Raw genomic sequence first — 20198 nt, 5'->3', positions numbered from 1 at the left:
CAAAAAAAGGGCGATACATTATCACCACTTTTATCGGCAGGAAACTGCCGCTAAAGGGGCGATAATGGACTTGATAATATGGCCTTGTGAATTCCCATAGAAGCCCAGGTTCTGGTGTTAACCTGGGCTTCTATGGGAATTCACAAGGCCATATTATCAAGTCCATTATCGCCGCTTTAGCGGCAGTTTCCTGACAATAAAAGCAGCGATAATGTATTGCCCTTTCTTGATAATATGGCCCCTAATCCTTACGAAAAAAGTTTACAAATGACTCAAGAATGAGCACTTGCATGCTAATGTAAAAGCATACATACAGTCAACATAAATATGTGTGTATGTGAATTCTATGACTTTAGAGGTAGCTCAAGATGCATACAATGTGATCCAGATCCAGAGGGTCTGTGCCTCACATGAGTGCCATGGAGCACTTGTGAATGGCGTCCACGGGCTGGCCTCTGAGACAACCAAAAGTGATGAGCAGAAGAAGAATGGGGTAGTAGGAGGGGGAATAAATGGCTAACGGGGATTTTTAGTGTGGGTGAAACCAGACAACCAGAAGAGAGACAGGTTCTCGTGGGTAAAGGAATTTATTTTAAAAAAAACACGATTTTCAGAAACCAAGGTCCTTATGCATCTGTGAATCCTGAAACTGTGCTGCTATCCTATCATTGTACAATGGATTCACAGTATCACTTACATTTTATGAAGGACGATGTATTCCGAATCAAATGATACACAGTAATTGTATGTGTTCTTCTTTGCCTGATGACATGTAAAAAGATAAATGAAGAAAGGAAAACAATACCAACCATCTTCTATGCCTAGGGGTATTTGCTCACCATCAGGCTTCGTGGGATCAAGTGCCGGCACGTGCACTAAGACAAAAGCGACATTATGATGTTAAGGTTTATTTGAATTGCTGAAATCCTCAACAAAAATATTTAGTATCAATATTCGGTCCTTATGTGCACCCAAAGTCATGAGTCCTCAATAAAATAGTGCTTAAGACCCTGTTCCCCATACCAGGTTGTAGCAAATGAGGTATCTCAGGGTAAAGTGTGAACGTGAGCACAGATCACTAGGCTCACAGTTCCACTAGGGAACTTGTCCCCTCAGTCTAAATGGAGTCTGCTAAGTCTTGGAAGGTGCTTCTTATCATAACTTTTGTGACTAATAGTGGCTAGAGTAGGGATGCTGCTGCATTCCACAGATAATGGTAGTGTAGCTTATTCTTCTGAAAAGGCCGAACTCAAGAGTAAATGGCAGCCCTACTGCCACTCGGCATGCTCTCCATGACTCTCAACTTTTGCTTACCTATGCATACTGTGTTTTTTCATTGTGTTCTCTAAAAAGCTACTCACCACTAGCTTCATGGCTGGTTAAAATGATTCAGTAAGCTTAGCAATCACGTAAGAGAAAGTTCATTCATACTTATATTTTGAATTAGCTGTCATCAGGTATAGCATTGGTGCGCACATTACATCCTTCAAAGATTTGGTGCAGACCTAGTCAAGTAAACTCTTGCTAAAGATCTGGCATCCCTTTAATCTACAAGGTTAGTCAGAACGTTCCCTTTCCCGAGCCTGGCCAGGAGGTTAATAGGTACTTTGGATCCAGGTACTTTACATCTTGGGAGATGTTCCTCCCACGTGCTTTGTATCCATCTCCGTTGCGGTCTAGTAAGTGACATAGGCACAGATGCATGCAGCTGGTGCGTTAATGGCATGTAAAAGGCAAGCCACTTTGCTCCTGTCCACACCTAGACCAGGCCCAGAGACTGTTGAGGTTAAATCAGAGGTAAGCGCAGACTACCTATGCTATTTACAATATGCTCCCTCCTACTGCATCCAGACCTTTAAAACATTTGGCATAAATATCTCTTTTTAATGTGCAACCAAGCTCCCAAATGCATTTCTGCCAAAGCTGTGTTCAGTAAGAGTGTCTGTAAAATGACAAATGGGTCCACCAGTTAGGTGCTTAATCTTTATTGTGCGCTTTTAAACCCAAAGTGCCATATTATACATTTTGCCCTGGGAGTGCAACTGGTGAGTGTACCTGCTTTGTGCACGCATAGGGCACAAAAGTACTACTGAAGTGGCTGCAGGCACTTGTGCGTCCCCTTCTGTAATCCTGATAGCGCTGATGCACATGTAGCGTCAGTGCTATCATGAGAGAGAGTTCCCTTATTCGCATGCGGGCGTTGCCCCATGCAAATGAGGGAATCACATTGCCTCTGCGCCCGCATTGCATTACCGACATGCACACAGTTGCAAACATGCCTTTAGGAGGCACATTCAAAGTGTGACACAGGAAGACTCCCTAAATGTCTCCTCAATATGGTTAGCAGGGCTGGGGGTCAGAGTTCCAGGCAGCCGTGACACATTTTCGTTCACAATGTTTAATAGTTTATAAGTGTGTTCAAATATTTACCTTTGCAAGAAGGAAGCTTTGGATACCATCCAAAGTAATAGCACTGGACTTTCTCAGCTCCATCCAATTTTAATCCTTCTTGACATTTAAGTTTTGCAACATCACCATTTTTAAAGCTCCTTGTGCGTCCTCTGGAACCAACATTTAGTGAGCATGTAATTTCTGAAAAGCAACAAAGAAAGAATTTCTTTGTAGGCGAGAAACTAGACTCCGACATGGAAATGACAGTACAACCAAATGGTAGCTTTATGTATAGGAAGAAAAGTACTATTAAGGGTACAGTTGGCAAGAAAATCTGTATAGTGCTTTTCAAACAAAGCAAATGTGAAAGTTCATTATAGGATTAACACCACTGGCCCTACACTGAGATATGTTGAACAAGATGGAACTGCTGTTTATGGCTGGGTAAACACCTCTGTTGTTAACAAATAATTATGGTCATCCTATAGGGTCCTAAATAACCATATTTCACTTGTGGATGATGGAGAATGCAGTCTGCAGCGGGCCTTTAAAATCCAGAAAAGCCCCACAATGTCCTCTGTATTTAAATCTCATTTAACAAAGTTGGGGTTTTATGGTTCACTACTAATCTGGATGTCATATAGTTGTTCTTGGGTACATACAATGCTTTTGACACCCTCTCCCATTGCATCCTAATCACAAGACTCCACAATGCCATATCTGCAACAAGGCACTGGACTGGATCCACTCCTTCCTGACAGGCCGAACGCAGTGAGTCAGACTACCACCATTCCTCTCAGAACCTACAGAGGTCAGCTGTGGAGTGCCCCAGGGCTCCTCCCTGAGCCCCACCCTCATCAACATCTACATGGCTCCCCTCGCAGCCATCATCAGAAGCCGTGGACTCAGCATAGTCTCCTAAGCGACGACACCCAGCTGATCATCTCCCTCACCAATGATCTCACAGCAGAGAGAATCAACTTTTACAACGGAACAAAGGCGGTTCCTACCAGGATGCAAGACAACTGCTTCAAACTCAACTCATACAAGACCGAGGTACTCATCCTGGGACCCACCCCCTCAGCCTGGGATGACTCCTGGTGGCCTGTTGCACTAGGAATCCCTACTATCCCTGCGGCCCTTGCACGCAACCTTGGTATCATACTGGACTCTTTGCTCTCAAAGACAGCCAAATCAACGAAATATCCTCATCCTGTTTCCACACGCTCTACCTGCTTTGAAAGACATTCAAATGGCTCCCCACAAAATCCAGAAGGACAGTCACCCACGCACTCATCACTAGTTGATTTGACTGCGGCAACACACTATACACCGTCATCACCCAGAAACAGCTCGGGAAACTACAGATTGTCCAAAACGCCGCAGCCAGACTGGTCCTTGACATCCCCCGCCACAGCCACATGACACAACACCTTTGACAACTGTACTGGCTCCCTGCAAACAAGAGAATCACCTTCAATCTCCTCACACATGCCTACAAGGCTCTCCATGATTTAGGACCAGAATATCTGAATCAATGCCTCGCTTTCCTCACAACCACCAGACAACTCTGCTCCACCCAACTTGCCATGGCCTCAGTCCTGCGGTTCCACAAGACCAGAACTGGAGGAAGCTTCTTCTCCTACCTCGCCGCCAAGATCTAGAACACCCTGCCCCTCCACCTCAGGCACTCCACGATGTTGACCCAGTTCAGGAAGGACCTCAAGACCTGGCTCTTCGACTGAACCTCCACACCCAGACAGATCATCAGCCCCGTCCCCACCCCCCAGTGTGTTTAGACCCTCACAGGGAATTAGCTGCGCTTTACAAACCCCTGATTGATTGATTGATTGATTGACTATACAGTGTTTCTTCAAGAGACTTCACATCAAGAAGTTTTTTAGGTCTCAGCTAGCGTGGCTGCGTACATGCGCAGCTCACTCGGCGAGATTTTATGTTTCTCAGTAGCTTCAGTAAAGGGCTTTAAGCCCCGACCCCCTTTTTCATTGGCCGGAGTCATGGCCAGCCATTGGAAAAGAGCTTTTTCTGACGTGAACTTTAGGCTTTTCCTGCCGTCCCACTTGGAAGGGCTTGCCTGCTTTCCGTTGTCGTAAACGTTTTCTTATCTTTATGGGGACATGTGTTTCAAACACATGGCCCCATAAAGACAAGAGATTCGGCTGCAGCGTGGTCCTCTTTCGCTTTCGGGACCGTGCGTTTCAAACACTTTTTATGTCTCTGGCAGGACTTTTTCACTTTTACTGAAGACGAGCACAGGAGCTCACAGAGGAGCTGGGAGCAGCATCCGCGCGGAGTCCCTCTCTGAACAGCCAACGCCGGCCATTGACAGCTCTAACCTGGGCACACGCGAGCACCCCATCCCGAAGGCACCATGGGCGGATCATCATCTAGCCAGCTGGACGAGAGCAAGTGTGCCTACATGCGAGGTACGTCACTTTCGGGCGGGTGGCAGGGAGAGAGAACTAGCCTTAGTCTATCCAGTGTGTCAGCGCCGTTTATAAATGCAAATAAAATGCGTCCCTTCTTAATATTCTGTCACAGATCTTTGCAGGGCTGGTGCTATCAAATGCACAACAGGCAGTTGCAGTGGCGCCAGGATCAGCCGCCTTGTGCCGCGGAGGACAGGGATGTCACGGAACCCAGATCATCATATCCTATACGTTACACTGCTTGATTGCATCTACAAGGTTAGAACAGGCGGCCGCTCCTTTTCCTACCTTGCAGCAAAAAGGTGGAATGAGCTCCCTTCTGACCTGAGACACACTACCAACTATCTCCAATTCCGAAGGAAACTAAAAGCGCATCTCTTCCCTAATCCCTAAATCTCTCAGCATACACCTCAGCAGCTCCCCTGGTATACAGCCCCGTGATATCCCAAGGGATGAGTTTCGCGCTTTACAAAAACCGCAAATAAATAAATTGAAATATCACTGTAACTGCATTTACTGCTGCTGGGCTTTTAATGTGGCGGTTTTCAACATTTCACAGCAGGGCTGCCGTACGGAAGTTTGCTCTTGTGTCTGAGCAGGACAGCTATTGCTGCACTTTAAGAGTGAAGTGCTGGCATTGGGCAGCAAGCCAGCTGTGCTCCGAATAGCAAGGGCCGGGTCCTACCCCACCACGGGTCAGGTCCTGCCGGCAGGGCTGTTATACTCGTGAGGAGACAGTATACGCACTACTCAGCAGGCCTGTTGCACTTTTATGTGAGAGTCTTGGCACTTCTCAGCCACAGTAGCATACACACTGTGAACGGGGCAGTGCCCACACTTGTGCACAGAGTTTGTATGCCTCAAAATAAGCAGTACATGTGCTTCCAAGCAGAGCTGCTGTACTACTATTGGGACAGTAGAATCTGTTCTAGGTAAGGCTGCTGTGCTTTTAATGGGACAGTAGTGTCTTTTCCCGGCAGGGCTGCTGTACATTTAATGGCTAGTAGTGGAACGGTTGCTATACTTTCAGTGGGACAGTAGCAGCTGCTACTGGCAGAGCTGCTGTCCTTTATTGGGATTTCAGTGTTGCTTCCCGCAGGGCTGCTACATGTTTGATGGGACAGTAGTGTCTCTTCTCGGCAGGGCTGCTGTACGTATAATGTAACAAAGCTAGCACGGCCAGCATGTGTATTATTAATTTATGTGACAGAACCAACACTGCTCATCCGGTCAGGCTTTGTCCCATAAATGTATAGTGCCCATGCTATAAATTTAATGGGACCGTCTAGAGTGTCTCAGCAGGTCTGCCCTGGTTTGAATGGGACAGTGTAAAAAAATAACAAAAGTCAATGAAAAAGGATATGCCCTCTCCTCTAAATACCTCCGTGCCGCTCTGTGGGATGATCCCATGGAGCGGCACGGAGGTATTTAGAGGAGCGGGCATATCCTGTTTTATTGACTCATTTGAGGAAACCTCCCCTTCGGTGCAAGCTCATGAGGCCTGACTATCATTTCAAGTAGTATACCAATTTGGTAATTTCTACTACCAGGGGCTATTCTACCCCTTTTTTCAGACTTGCCTATTTTTGCAGTCTGATTTTTGAAAGATATGCATATTACATATATAATCATTATATTTTGAGTGTAGTAGGGATCATATTAGGTCCTGATGAGTAAAGCAGTGGGGACTTTGTTTTTTCCACTAGCCAGGGAATTTTTAACCCCTACTTCGTATCTTTCACGGACCCTACCACTCTCACTCCCACACGACACATAGCCAGTTTTCACAAACCAAGTGCTCCCGTGTATTCGTAGGTCGTAGCACGCCCCACTCCGTAGAGGGATGGGAAGACCCCTATGTTGAAGCATGACACTATGGGATTCATAGTGTGTGAGGGGTATTTTAAAAACATTTTTCCTGGACATTTCAAGGATCAGCAACACACACTTGTTTCTGGGTCATGAAAAAACAAAAAACAGAAAATAATTTATTATACAGGGTAGAATCATATTGTTTATGAATTGAATGGGACAGTACCAGCACTTCTCAGCAGGGCTTTCATATTTTTAAGTGGACAGTACCAGTATTTCTCAGCACTACTTCTGTCCTTGGAATGAGAGATATTAGTAGTATGTGGGTGGGGGGAGGGTGGTTGGGGGGAGGGTCTACAGCACTTTCACTGGAACAGTATTAGCACTTCTCAGTAGGGCTTCTATTTTATTTTTATGAGACCATGCTTGAGGCTACCGCACTTTTAATGGAACAGTACCAGCACTTCTCAACAGGTCTGCTGTTCAGCACTTCTTGACAGGGATGCCTTACAGCACCTGCACGTTACATTCCACGAGGTAACATCTGTCTGACATGGCTGCTTTGTCCTGGTGCATTAGAGCCCTGAGTACGAGATGAGTGCTCCTTTTGTTGTTGAGGGTCACCCGCCTGGTGTTTTGTGAGTGGAGAGGCACCTCCAGTGGCTGCACCATCGTGGTTATAAACTGCTTTAAAACACTTTGCAACGTCTGCATGTTAAGAAGCGATACACACAGGGATGTGTCCAGTGGGAAGGGTAAATGTTTGCATTACTAACAACACACAATCGTACATTTCTTCCTGCCTACACCGCACACCCCAAAAGTTGTTTGTGTTTTTCAGGTCTGGTGCACTGGCCACATTAGATTATATATTGTTTGTTGGGTATTTCTGAGTCAGCGCTACCCAACACGTGCCTGTTCTCCCAGCCAGACCCAATTAGGCAGACCCGATGCCAAGGGTGTGGTTGCACACAGGTGCAGCTGACTAGACTGCTGACCCGCTCACGCCTGCAGCCGTATTTGTCTTGTCGCAGCGCTATTTGAGCGCACTAATATTTGAGCAGGTGGTATTTGAATATTCAACGTTTTTTGTTTTTATGATTGCAGCATTCAGGGTCAGACGCGCCATTCTGCCACTTCCTCCTTTCCTTGGTGGGCTGCTGGTTTCTGGTTTCACTGTTGGGTGGGCGGCCATTACCCAATCATGAAAGACCCCATGACCTTTCCTCCTGCAGGATGGCCCTGATTTTTAATTGTTTTTTTTTATGTTAAACATTTTTATTGGCATATAAATCACCAGTTTTTCAGTATTTCAAAGACTTTATTCGGTACTTAAAAAGACACCATAAAAGCACACATTTTAAAAGGTACATAAAAACACAATTTAAATACACGTAAGTTAAAAAATGTAGTTAAAAAAAATACACAGTTCATAAAGCGTGGAAAGGGGGTTATTAAAGTGCTTGGTTATGTAGTATTGCAGTCCATTATCTCTCTAGTATTTCTTAGCCTCAATGCCAATCGAATAAAACTTACAGTACACAATAATGTATAAGCATCTGCGGCTTCCTGCAAGAATTTAAGGGCCAATTTTGCTCGTCTGAGTTTAGTTTCTTTTTAAAGCTTTACTAAAAATTTACGTCTTGGGACCGAATAAAAGGGGCATAACAAAACGAAGTGAAGGGTATCCTGCGGAGACCTAGTGTCGCAGCCGCAGGTACCCTTCTCCCCAACTGTAAGAGTGAAACCAGAGGGGACGGCTAGTAAGTGATGAAGCATATTCAATCTAAAACGCGTCATGTAATAACGGTCCTGGACATTATACATGACTCTCAAGTACGGTTCCATTCCTTGCTTTTCAGTCAATTGGCAATAAGTTGCAATAGTGGGCTTACATCTTTCCTTCTCAGCCCTAGTGGTAAGAGACCACTCTGAATAAAGTTTCTTTAGGATTGTCTTGTCCTTTGCAGTCAAGGAATCTGGGTCGGTAAAAAAGTTTATGCATCCAATTGCCGCCATGGAGTCTTTTATATACTTCAGCCATGGTATCAGGTCCCCTTTGTCACGTTGTAGGCAATCTTTTATAATCAATCTAGTCAAACCCGCTTCTGGGTTGACCCAAATTTTAACCCAAGCCAGGAGGGGTTTGATTTTTATCCGGTCCTCAATAAAAGGTTCTCCCAATTCCTTATGGATGATGTAGGCCGGGGTGCTTTGCGGCAGTTTCAGAATTCTTCTAAAGAATTTATTTTCTTCTACCTGGATCTGAAGCAATTTCTTATCCATGAAACCCCATACTTCTGCTCCATAGGTGACCTTAGCACAACATATTGACCTGTACTAATTAAGGATTTGCTCTGGTGACCATCTGCCCAGCCTTATCCCGTAGGCCATGATGGCCCCTGCCGATGACGCCAGCTTCGTTGCATGTTTCTGTGCCAGATTATTAAAGGTCCATTGATCGTCAAATAATACACCAAGATATGAGAAGATCTTGACCTGGTCGATTTTATGTGAACCAATCTTATAAGTAAAAGTCCCTTTTCCCTTTACTCCTGTGGACATGATATAAGATTTTTCCAGGTTTGTTGACAGATCAAGGTTGGCCATAAAGTTGACAAAGCCATCAATCAATTTTTGTAGGCCCAATGGAGTTCTGGCTAACAGTACCGCGTCGTCGGCATAGAGTAATACTGGCACCGCTCGATGGCCAATTTGGGGTGAATCTACTTGTAGTTTCAAGAGTTCTTTGTCCAGGAGATTAATGTATATGGAAAATAGGAAGGGTGCTAAAATACAACCCTGCCTAACTCCACTTGTACATAGAAAAGAATCAGTCCTACTTCCTTCTTGGTTGTATTTTACACTTGCAGATGTATTCCAATGTAAGTTTTTTAGGACGTCTACCAGGGATTGATCCACTCCTAGATTTGTTAACAGGGCCCAAAGTTTTTCTCTATTCACCCGGTCAAAGGCCGCAGAAAGGTCCATGAACCCCATATATATTGACCCCCTGCTAGCAATGGTATATTTTGCTGTCAGGAGGTACAGGTTCAAGCATTGGTCTGTGGTGGATCTGCCCTCCCTGAAGCCATATTGAATGTCTGTCAAAATCTGGTGCTCCTCTGCCCATTCCTGCAAGCGATGTAAGATGACACGGCCCAGAACCTTTGCCGTTACATCTATGAGGGATATTGGTCGATAACACTGTGGGTCATCTCGATTCCCTTTCTTGTAAATTGGGACTATGGTTGCTGTTGACCAGGAACGAGGCAGCCCTGCCACCACGGCCTCGTTCAGTACCCTTGTGAGCAGTGGGGCCCAGAGATCGATGTTGCTCAGATACAGATCAGGGGGTATGCCATCGGGACCTGGAGCTTTGTTCTTGCTAAGACCAATTATTGCCGATTTTACCTCTTCCAGACAAAAGTCCAGTTTTGTGTTGGGTCTTTGCCTTGATCCTTCGCGCTGGGTAAGTGGTCCAGTGTAGTTATAGAGGCTCTGAAAGTGAGTCTGCCATTGTTGGGGTAAGATGGTATTTAATATTTTCTGTGCTCCTGGGTCCTGGAAGCATGGGGTGTTGATTACCTTCCAGAAACCCGAGCTGTCTCGCCTTTCTGCTGCCTCCCTTAAATCTTCCTAGGCTTGGATTTGTAGGGTTTTTTTTCGACACTTCACTGCCTTTTTGTATTCAATCCTGAGCTGTGCTATTTTGGCTTTATCCCTTGGCTTCGATTGGAGAGAAAGTTTGAGGTTTTTGTGCGCCCTCGAGCAAGCTTGATCAAACCAACGCTGGATGTTACATGTTTTGCTGGCCTTGGAAGATTTTAATAGATTGTCCATGTGGCGTGCAATTTCCTCAAATGCACTTACCACTGAGTCTCCAGTTACATGAGGGTCAAGACAGATGTTGATGGCATTTAGTCCCTCTGCTATTAACTTTCTATAAAATTGATTTCCGTCAATCTTAGCCCACTTAATCCTCCTTCCCTGGTCCGTTGCCCTTTCTATAATGTCAGTTCTAACTGCTGCATTTTTAAAAACCAACCCCTTTAGTGTGAGTGTCAGAGGATTATGATCGCTAAAGATACTTATATCTATGGCCATACTACTGACATTTCTTTTTATAGTGTGCGAGACTAGAATGAAATCAATGTATGACTGACCATAGTACAGAATGAAGATGCATAGGCCTAGCTAGAGCTTTAAATGGGCCGGGTCTCACTGGTGCTGAGCACCAGGAGTTTTTTAAAGGGGCCCTCAAAACGGGTCTCTATCGGGCTCTTTTTTGTGCCCTGGCACAGGCGGTCCCTTATTTCCCGGACTGCGGTGACAGCAGGCACTCCGATGTGCGTGTGCTCACACTGCTAACTTCTCACTAGTGGAGAAGTTACGGCATGACGTCATGCCAGGTGAGTTGCAGCGGAAGGGAAATCCTTTAAGGAGAATAATTTTCTAACTGGATTTTCCTTCTCTTTTTGAAACTCGTGAGCAGCATCATTGTGGCGTCACCAGGGCTTTAAGGGGAAGCTTTTTCAATATTATATACAAGCCGTAGTTGCTGCTTATTTATCTTATGCAACTAACACCTATTGACTAAGCCAATAGCCCTGACTTTGTTGTAGGTAATTGTAGGAGAGTAGGGTCTGCTATCCTATGGTCACCCCAAATTTTTGCTTTTTGCTTCACTGGTTTCTGACTTAATGTGGCTGTGGGCCTGCTAATCAGACCCACAGCCTGCTGTTCTCTCTCTAAATTACTGCCAATGCACTCTAGGTGCATTACGAATTGGAACTGGTTCACCTTATGAGCCCCTGTATAAGTGCACCCTAGGTGCCCAGGGCATAGGTGTATCCAAGGCCTACCAGGGGCTGCAGCATGTATTATGCCACCCCTGGCCTGGCCTCCATAATTGACACAACTGGCTGATCACTCAGCTGGGGTAAGTCGGTGTAACCACCTCTTACTTAGGTACAGTATGTCTGTGCCTAACCCTAAACTGGACACATATGTTCCTATCAGCCACTCCTATGGAAGGCCTCATCAATCCTGGAGGCAGAGTGCTTGGAAATATGTGAGATGGTGCTCTAGCATGAGCTGAGCCTGTCTGCAGCTGTCGGGAACAACTCCCTAAGCTGTTCCGGGATATTGCCATACCATATACTCTTAAGTGCATTATAATCCTCGCGGTTAAATGCTATCTTTGGTTTGGCTTTATCAAAACATGTCGAGTAAGGTGTCATACGAATTGGAATACTATCCCCTCGCCAATTCTGGCGACGGGGATAGCATTCCACCCTTCTAGAGGGACACGACATGTGTGTAGCCTTAACCCCGGTTAAAGTTAAACAGAGCCTCAGCTTCACAAAATGGACGCTGCCACCACAGACACAAGTCTGGCCTCCTGCTGCTGACCGAAACTCGGCAGATGGTGGCCTGGACAAAGGGTTTCCTGCCTTGGGAGGTGCGAGCACCACCCCAGACAGGATTTTGTGCATTGGGTAGGACAGGGCTGAATAGAATCAGACATGCCCGGGGCACACAAGGTGTCCCCGTGCATAGGCCAGCCCAAACCGGTTCTGGGGCCTTCCAGCCCCAGTCCTGGCGCGGAGCTGGACAAAGGAAAGGGGGTGTAACCGCCCCCCTTCCTGGTTCCTCCCAGAGGAGGGACCTAGTAGGTGATCCACCCCCTAGATTGGAATAAGAGGGGGAGCAGTGCCATTGCACAGCAGATCATCCCGAAATCAACTTAAAACTAAGAAGAAGACTGGACTTCGACATTCTGCTGCACAGAAGACTGAAGAAGAATCTCCCTTGTGGCCAAGGAGTGACCACCCTGTGAACACAGGCACCAACCAGCAACTCGACGTCTGCTTTGCCGCCGCCTCCCGCCGGAGACCGAGCCCAGAGCCCGACAAGAACCAGACTCCCAGACCTCTCAGAGCCCGATCCACAGTCCCTGCAAAGAAGGGACCCGTGGAGGCACCGAGTGACGTGGGACCGGACCTCTTGAAAGACACCCGAAAAGCTGACTGCGCAGCTTCTGAGGCATCCTCGACGTTGTGCTTTGGGGATTGAGAACCCCCACCACCGAGCAGCCCTTGCACCGAAGATCAGCCCTCCAGCATCTCCACGATCTGCGTGGGGCCCTTTTGCATTGTGCCACTCGACGCGCCATCCCGGCCACTAGCCACGCGGCCAGCGGCCATCTTGGCGACGAACCCGAAGATTTAAACAGCAGGTCTGGTTGCTCCAGACCTACCCAAGCTCCTGTGAAAAGGAGCACCCGCTCTGACCTTGCTGGTCCGAGTGAACAGCATCTTTCAACTTCTGCGTGGCTTGCATTTGCCAAGGCCTGTTTGCTCCGATCAGGTCGCCGACACCGCCAACAGCGAGAAGCCTACGTGGGACAGCTCGTGACCGACTCCTGGACGTCCTCGACCCCGGGTATCCACGTGGCTGCAGAAAGAAGCTACCCGACAACGCCTGTTCGCACCCGACATCACCTGGTTCCACTCTGGTTCCACGGCAGTCACTGGCTAGTGACTTTGAACACTGTCCCCTCTGCTTTCAGGTCTTCACATCTACAGATCCACCCTTGGATCCACCGGAACTCTTCTCATCGAGCCGCCTGCAGCATCTCCTGCTCCAAGCACCATCGACCAGCGTGACGAAACCCGACACATCTTCGACCCTGTGCACCCGCTTCCTGTGGGTGAGGTAACTCAGCTCCGCCGGTGCTCCTGCACTGGTACACATCCCAAGGGCCTGTGTTTTAAGTTTCAGCTCCGTAGGTCACTCGGAAGGTTCCTAACTTTCTAACTTTGTGCTTTTTACGCACCATAGACTTTGTATTGAGAAGTGCGTGCACTTTGAACACTGCACCCGAGTCCCGTGGGCCTTTCCCGACTTAGTCAACTCCAGTCTCGAATAGCTCCAGCGATTCCCAAGGCCCTAGGCCTCTTCACTATCCTCCTGGTATCCCTTATACCACTTATTTAGTATATGGTTTAGGTGGCCCCTAGGGCTCATCCATATTGTGCAACTTTTGTGTATTTTAAACTGTCTTGTGATTTAACGCTTGTGCTTCTGTGCTCATAAAGAGTCCAGGGGATTTTATAGTTAATAAATCAATATATATTTTCAATATATATCTGTGTGGTGTCCCTTTCATTTGGTATTCAAGGGGGTTGTGTATGGTATAACAGCTGGCTTCACATGCCTTTCAGAGTTTAGCCTAAGACTGCTTTGTCCACGTTACCACTAGGATAACTGGTCTACAAGGTTGAATTACAACCATCATCATAAGGGTTGCTTGGCATGGTACAAAGTGATCACTAGAACTAGTGAGCATTATATACCAGGCCAACTTCTCACATTGGTGAGCAGCGGATTGGGATCTGAGCTTGCTGTTGTTTTACCATTACAATCTTTGAGATTATCATTTGAAAGATCATACAGGTACCTGCTAGGTACATATAAAACAAGACTAGTATACTTAAGTTCTACTGAACTTAGTTGTTGTAGAGCAAAGGGAGTAGCACACCCTAGCTACAACTACTAGATAGGTTTAGTAGGTAAACACCAGTGTAGGTAGATTGCAACACATCCACCCACACTAGAGCAATGTCTGGAGCAGAGGGGTCCAGTGGACTTACTCCTGTTGAGAGTGACCCTCCAAGGGCACCATCCAAATTTGCTATTTTTTCCTTTAAGGAATTAAGACAGCTTTGTGTCTTAAGGGGTCTGAAGACAGGGCCTTCCCCTACTACAGACCACCTAAGAGAGCTCTTAGACCAGTCTGAGACTCTAAAGCCCTCTAAGGCAAACCCCACAGGGGATGCTGAAGGAGGCCATCCTTCAGAGGATGACACTGTAGACACCCCTGCCCCTATCATCCTAGTAGATGAGGAAGCCTCCACCACTGGAGCTCCTCAAGTAGATGTAGAGGAAGAGGAAGAAGAAGAGGAGGAGGAGGTAGAAAGCAGTGAGTCAGATGATGACAGAGATAGTCAGGTGCTGGTCAGTAGACTGAACCAGGCTAACTTAAGTCAACTTGGGAATGAATCAGGTAACAACCCATTCAGACCCTCAGGTGGACTTAACCAGAGCCATAGGAGGAGGAGGCATCACTCAGGTGAATCCAATACCTCCCATGTCTCTAGAGGCTCTCATGGTCACTCCAGAAAGGAGATGACTAGCCCTCAGAGAAGGGAACATGAGGCCAAGATGAGAGAGGCTGAGCTTAGGATCCAGAGGCAAGAGTTAGAGGTTGCCCTGGCTAAGGAGAAACTTGCTAGAGCAAGACAGCCTAGAGAGAGTGGGGTAATAGAACCCACTGGTGGCAGCAATATCCACAAGGATAAAGACAGGTCTTTTGATAATAGAAACCTGAGTAAGATTGTGCCCCCCTACAAAGCTGGGGATGACATCCATAAATGGATTACTGCAATGGAGAGAGCCTGCAGAGTACAGCAGATCCCTCAGGAGCAGTGGGCAGCAATCTTGTGGCTCTCCTTTGAAGGTAGAGGCCGAGACAGACTCCTCACAGTTAGTGATGGGGATTCTAGAAACTACCTGGTCCTGAAGAGTGCTCTGATTGATGGGTTAGGCTTAACCACTGAACAGTACAGGTTAATGTTCAGAGATACCCAGAAGACACAGACTCAGGACTGGTCTGAATTTGTTGAGTGTGCCACTAAGGCTCTGGAGGGATGGTTGCTGGGAAGCAAGGTTACAGACTATGAAGGATTGTATAATTTGCTGATGAGAGAACAAATTTTAAATAATTGTCAGAACCAGCAGTTGCATCAACATTTGGTTGACTCAGATTTGACCTCTCCCCAAGAATTGGGAAAGAGGGCAGATAAATGGGTAAGAACCAGAGTTAAGCAAAAGAACCAGAACCAGAACCAGGGTGGTGACCAGAAGAAAACAGACCAGAAGGGTGGGGAGCAGAAAACTAAAGACCAGAAGTCTTCAACAGGGCCCCAAACTGAGACAGAGGGTGGGTCCCAAACTTCCAAGAAGAAGAAGAAAGAAGGTCAGAAGAAACCCTGGTGTAAAACTTGTAAGAACACCTCTCACTGGACAAGTGAGTGTAAAAAGGGTGGAGCCCCCAGCACTGCAGCCCCTAAGGCACCTGCACCCACTAGTACAGTTAGCAGTGCTGGTCCTCAAGCCAAGGGTTTAGTGGGAATCACTTTGGGAACTGGAGGAGATTCTGACCTAGTCAGAACTCTTACACAGGCTGTTTTGGTTTGTGAAGGGGACCTGGATTTGGTCCCTGACATAAGTCCCAGTAATCTGGGCAAATACAGACAGACGCCTTTGATTAACAACAAAGTGGCTCAAGCTTACAGGGACACATGTGCCAGTGTCACTATGGTGACACCTAACTTTGTGGACCCTGGACAATACATGCCAGGCGATGATTACCTGGTGACCAATGCCAGCAATGTCACTACTACACATAGTGTGGCACTTGTTAACTTTTCCTGGGGAGGGGTAACTGGCCTAAAGAAAGTTGTGGTTAGTGCTGATCTCCCAGTAGAATGTTTGTTGGGCAATGACCTGGAGAACTCTCTATGGTCAGAAGTTGAGTACAGGACTCATGCAGAGATGTTAGGGATATCATCACATGTCCTTGCTGTGACCAGGTCACAGGCCAAAAAGTGCCTCTCTGAACCTCAGGTCTTGGATCCTGGAACAATGGACCAAGTACCTCCCAAGAAGAAGAACAGGAGGGTTAAGGCTGTGCCTTCCCAACTGCCTACAAGTGAGGATCAGACTTCACAGGAAACTGACCTTGAGACCCCTGAAGGAACTGTCCCTGAAGAACTTGAACCTGATCAGGTTGAGTTTCTGGGGACAGGGGGACCTTCTAGGGCAGACTTGGGGCAGGCTCAGTTAACCTGTCCTTCTCTTGAACCCCTCAGACAGCAGGCTGCTGCTGAGGCTGCTGGGAATGCTCAAGGTGCCCATAAAGTATATTGGGACGATGGACTCCTTTATTCAGAGGCTAGAGACCCCAAGCCTGGTGCTACCAGGAGGTTGGTTATACCTCTGCAATTTAGGGGCTTCCTACTCACCTTGGCCCATGATATTCCTTTAGCAGGACACCTAGGCCAGAACAAGACTTGGGACAGGCTTGTCCCTCACTTTCACTGGCCTCACATGTCTGAAGACACCAAGGAGTTTTGTCGCTCCTGTGAAACCTGCCAAGCCAGTGGTAAAGCAGGTGGAACAACAAAGGCCCCCCTGATACCACTACCTGTGGTGGGGGTTCCCTTTGAGAGAGTGGGGATTGATATTGTTGGTCCAATGGATCCCCCTACAGCATCTGGGCACAGATTCATACTGGTGGTAGTGGATCATGCCACCAGGTACCCAGAGGCAATTCCCCTTAGGACCACAACAGCTCCTGTTGTGGCCAGGGCCCTACTTGGAGTTTTCTCCAGAGTGGGGTTTCCTAAGGAGGTAATATCAGATAGAGGTACCAACTTCATGTCTGGATATTTGACAGCTATGTGGAAGGAATGTGGTGTAAACTACAAGTTCACCACTCCTTATCACCCACAATGCAATGGGCTTGTTGAGAGATTTAACAAGACCCTAAAGGGCATGATTAAAGGATTACCTGAAAAGCTCAGGCGAAGATGGGACATCCTTCTGCCCTGCCTTTTGTTCGCTTACAGAGAGGTCCCTCAAAAGGGGGTTGGCTTCAGCCCCTTTGAATTGTTGTTTGGGCACCCTGTAAGAGGACCCCTGTGTCTTGTAAAGGAAGGATGGGAGTTACCTCTCAAAAAGCCTAAACAGGACATAGTGGACTATGTACTTGGTCTCCGCTCCAGGATGGCAGAGTACATGGAAAAGGCATCTAAAAACCTTGAGGCTAGCCAAGAATTACAAAAAGCTTGGCATGACCAAAAGGCTGTCCTTGTTGAATTTCAGCCTGGACAGAAGGTATGGGTGTTGGAGCCAGTGGCCCCAGCAGCACTCCAAGACAAATGGTCTGGACCCCATACAATTCTGGAAAAGAAGGGAGAGGTTACCTACTTGGTGGACCTAGGAACTCCCAGGAGCCCCCACAGGGTGCTCCATGTGAACAGATTGAAGGCATATGTCAGCAGGGCAGACATGGGCTTGCTCATGGCTACAGATGAGGGACAGGAGGAAGAGAGTGACCCTCTCCCAGACCTGCTCACTCAGAACCCTGAGGATGGCTCAGTTGATGGTGTGGCCTTAGGTGGCAGCCTCACTGAACATCAGCAACATGACTGCAGACAAGTTCTACAGGCATACAGGCATATGTTCTCCTTGACACCCAGTCAGACTAACTGGTGTACACATGTGGTGGACACTGGTGACAGTCTTCCTGTAAAGAGCAAGATTTACAGGCAACCTGACCACGTCAGGGACTGTATAAAGACTGAGGTGCAAAAGATGCTGGAATTAGGTGTCATTGAGCCTTCAGAGAGCCCCTGGGCTAGCCCAGTGGTTCTGGTCCCCAAACCTCACACCAAAGATGGCAAGAGAGAGATGAGGTTCTGTGTGGATTACAGAGGACTCAATGCTGTCACCAGGACAGATGCACACCCTATTCCAAGGGCAGATGAGCTCATTGACAAGTTGGCTTCTGCCAAATATTTGAGCACATTTGACTTGACAGCTGGCTACTGGCAAATCAGGTTAGCTGAGGAGTCTAAAGCCAAAACAGCATTTTCTACCCCTAGTGGGCATTATCAGTTTGTGGTGATGCCCTTTGGTTTGAAAAATGCACCTGCCACCTTCCAAAGGTTGGTGAACCAAGTCCTCACTGGGTTGGATGACTTTTGTGCAGCTTATCTGGACGATATTGCTGTCTTTAGCTCCACCTGGGAGGATCACCTGATCCACCTGAAGGAAGTGCTTGAGGCTCTGCAGAAGGCAGGCCTCACTATCAAGGCAACAAAGTGCCAGATAGGGCAGAGCAAGGTTGTATACCTGGGCCACCTTGTAGGTGGAGGCCAAGTTCAACCACTGGAGAGTAAGATCCAGACCATCAAGGACTGGTCCCCTCCAACTACCCAGACTCAGGTCAGAGCTTTCTTGGGCCTGACTGGGTACTACAGGAAGTTTGTTAAGAACTATGGGTCCATTGTGACTCCTCTTAATGATCTGACATCCAAGAAGATGCCCAAAAAGGTTCAGTGGACAGAAATCTGTCAAAAGGCATTTGATGACCTGAAGAAGGCCATGTGCTCTGCACCTATCCTGAAGAGTCCTGACTACTCAAGAGAGTTCATTGTCCAAACAGATGCTTCTGAGTTGGGAGTGGGAGCAGTGCTTTCACAGCTTAATGTAGATGGCCAGGACCAGCCCATTGCTTTCATTAGCAGAAGGCTGACCCCCAGAGAGAAACGTTGGTCAGCTATAGAGAGGGAGGCCTTTGCTGTGGTGTGGGCCCTGAAGAAGTTGAGGCCATACTTATTTGGTACTCACTTCAAGATTCAGACCGACCATAAGCCCCTCCTATGGCTTAATCAGATGAAGGGTGAAAACCCCAAACTACTCAGGTGGTCCATTTCCCTACAGGGGATGGACTTTACAGTGGAGCACCGCCCAGGGACTGACCATGGCAACGCAGATGGTCTCTCCAGGTACTTCCACTTAGAACATGAAGACACAACTGGTCAAGGTTAGTCTAATGTCCCTGCGTTTGGGGGGGGGTTATGTAGGAGAGTAGGGTCTGCTATCCTATGGTCACCCCAAATTTTTGCTTTTTGCTTCACTGGTTTCTGACTTAATGTGGCTGTGGGCCTGCTAATCAGACCCACAGCCTGCTGTTCTCTCTCTAAATTACTGCCAATGCACTCTAGGTGCATTACGAATTGGAACTGGTTCACCTTATGAGCCCCTGTATAAGTGCACCCTAGGTGCCCAGGGCATAGGTGTATCCAAGGCCTACCAGGGGCTGCAGCATGTATTATGCCACCCCTGGCCTGGCCTCCATAATTGACACAACTGGCTGATCACTCAGCTGGGGTAAGTCGGTGTAACCACCTCTTACTTAGGTACAGTATGTCTGTGCCTAACCCTAAACTGGACACATATGTTCCTATCAGCCACTCCTATGGAAGGCCTCATCAATCCTGGAGGCAGAGTGCTTGGAAATATGTGAGATGGTGCTCTAGCATGAGCTGAGCCTGTCTGCAGCTGTCGGGAACAACTCCCTAAGCTGTTCCGGGATATTGCCATACCATATACTCTTAAGTGCATTATAATCCTAGCGGTTAAATGCTATCTTTGGTTTGGCTTTATCAAAACATGTCGAGTAAGGTGTCATACGAATTGGAATACTATCCCCTCGCCAATTCTGGCGACGGGGATAGCATTCCACCCTTCTAGAGGGACACGACATGTGTGTAGCCTTAACCCCGGTTAAAGTTAAACAGAGCCTCAGCTTCACAAAATGGACGCTGCCACCACAGACACAAGTCTGGCCTCCTGCTGCTGACCGAAACTCGGCAGATGGTGGCCTGGACAAAGGGTTTCCTGCCTTGG

General features: G+C 47.3%; 1 protein-coding gene across 7 annotated transcripts in view; it reads right to left on the bottom strand.

Moving 5' to 3' along the window:
• The window catches only part of LOC147747711 (coagulation factor XIII B chain-like), an 825373-nt gene that overhangs the window by 557865 nt on the left and 247310 nt on the right, over window positions 1-20198 (bottom strand). For all 7 annotated transcript variants that reach the window (XM_086955018.1, XM_086955010.1, XM_086955043.1 and 4 more), the window contains one exon: window positions 2431-2592. In XM_086955018.1, coding sequence (XP_086811144.1) covers window positions 2431-2592 — 162 coding nt within the window. The remainder of the gene's footprint in view (window positions 1-2430; window positions 2593-20198) is intronic.

Source organism: Lissotriton vulgaris, chromosome 1_1, assembly GCF_964263255.1.
Source record: "Lissotriton vulgaris chromosome 1_1, aLisVul1.2, whole genome shotgun sequence".
In the NCBI taxonomy this organism is placed as follows: Eukaryota; Metazoa; Chordata; class Amphibia; order Caudata; family Salamandridae; genus Lissotriton; species Lissotriton vulgaris.
This window is presented reverse-complemented; position numbering and strand designations above follow the sequence as displayed.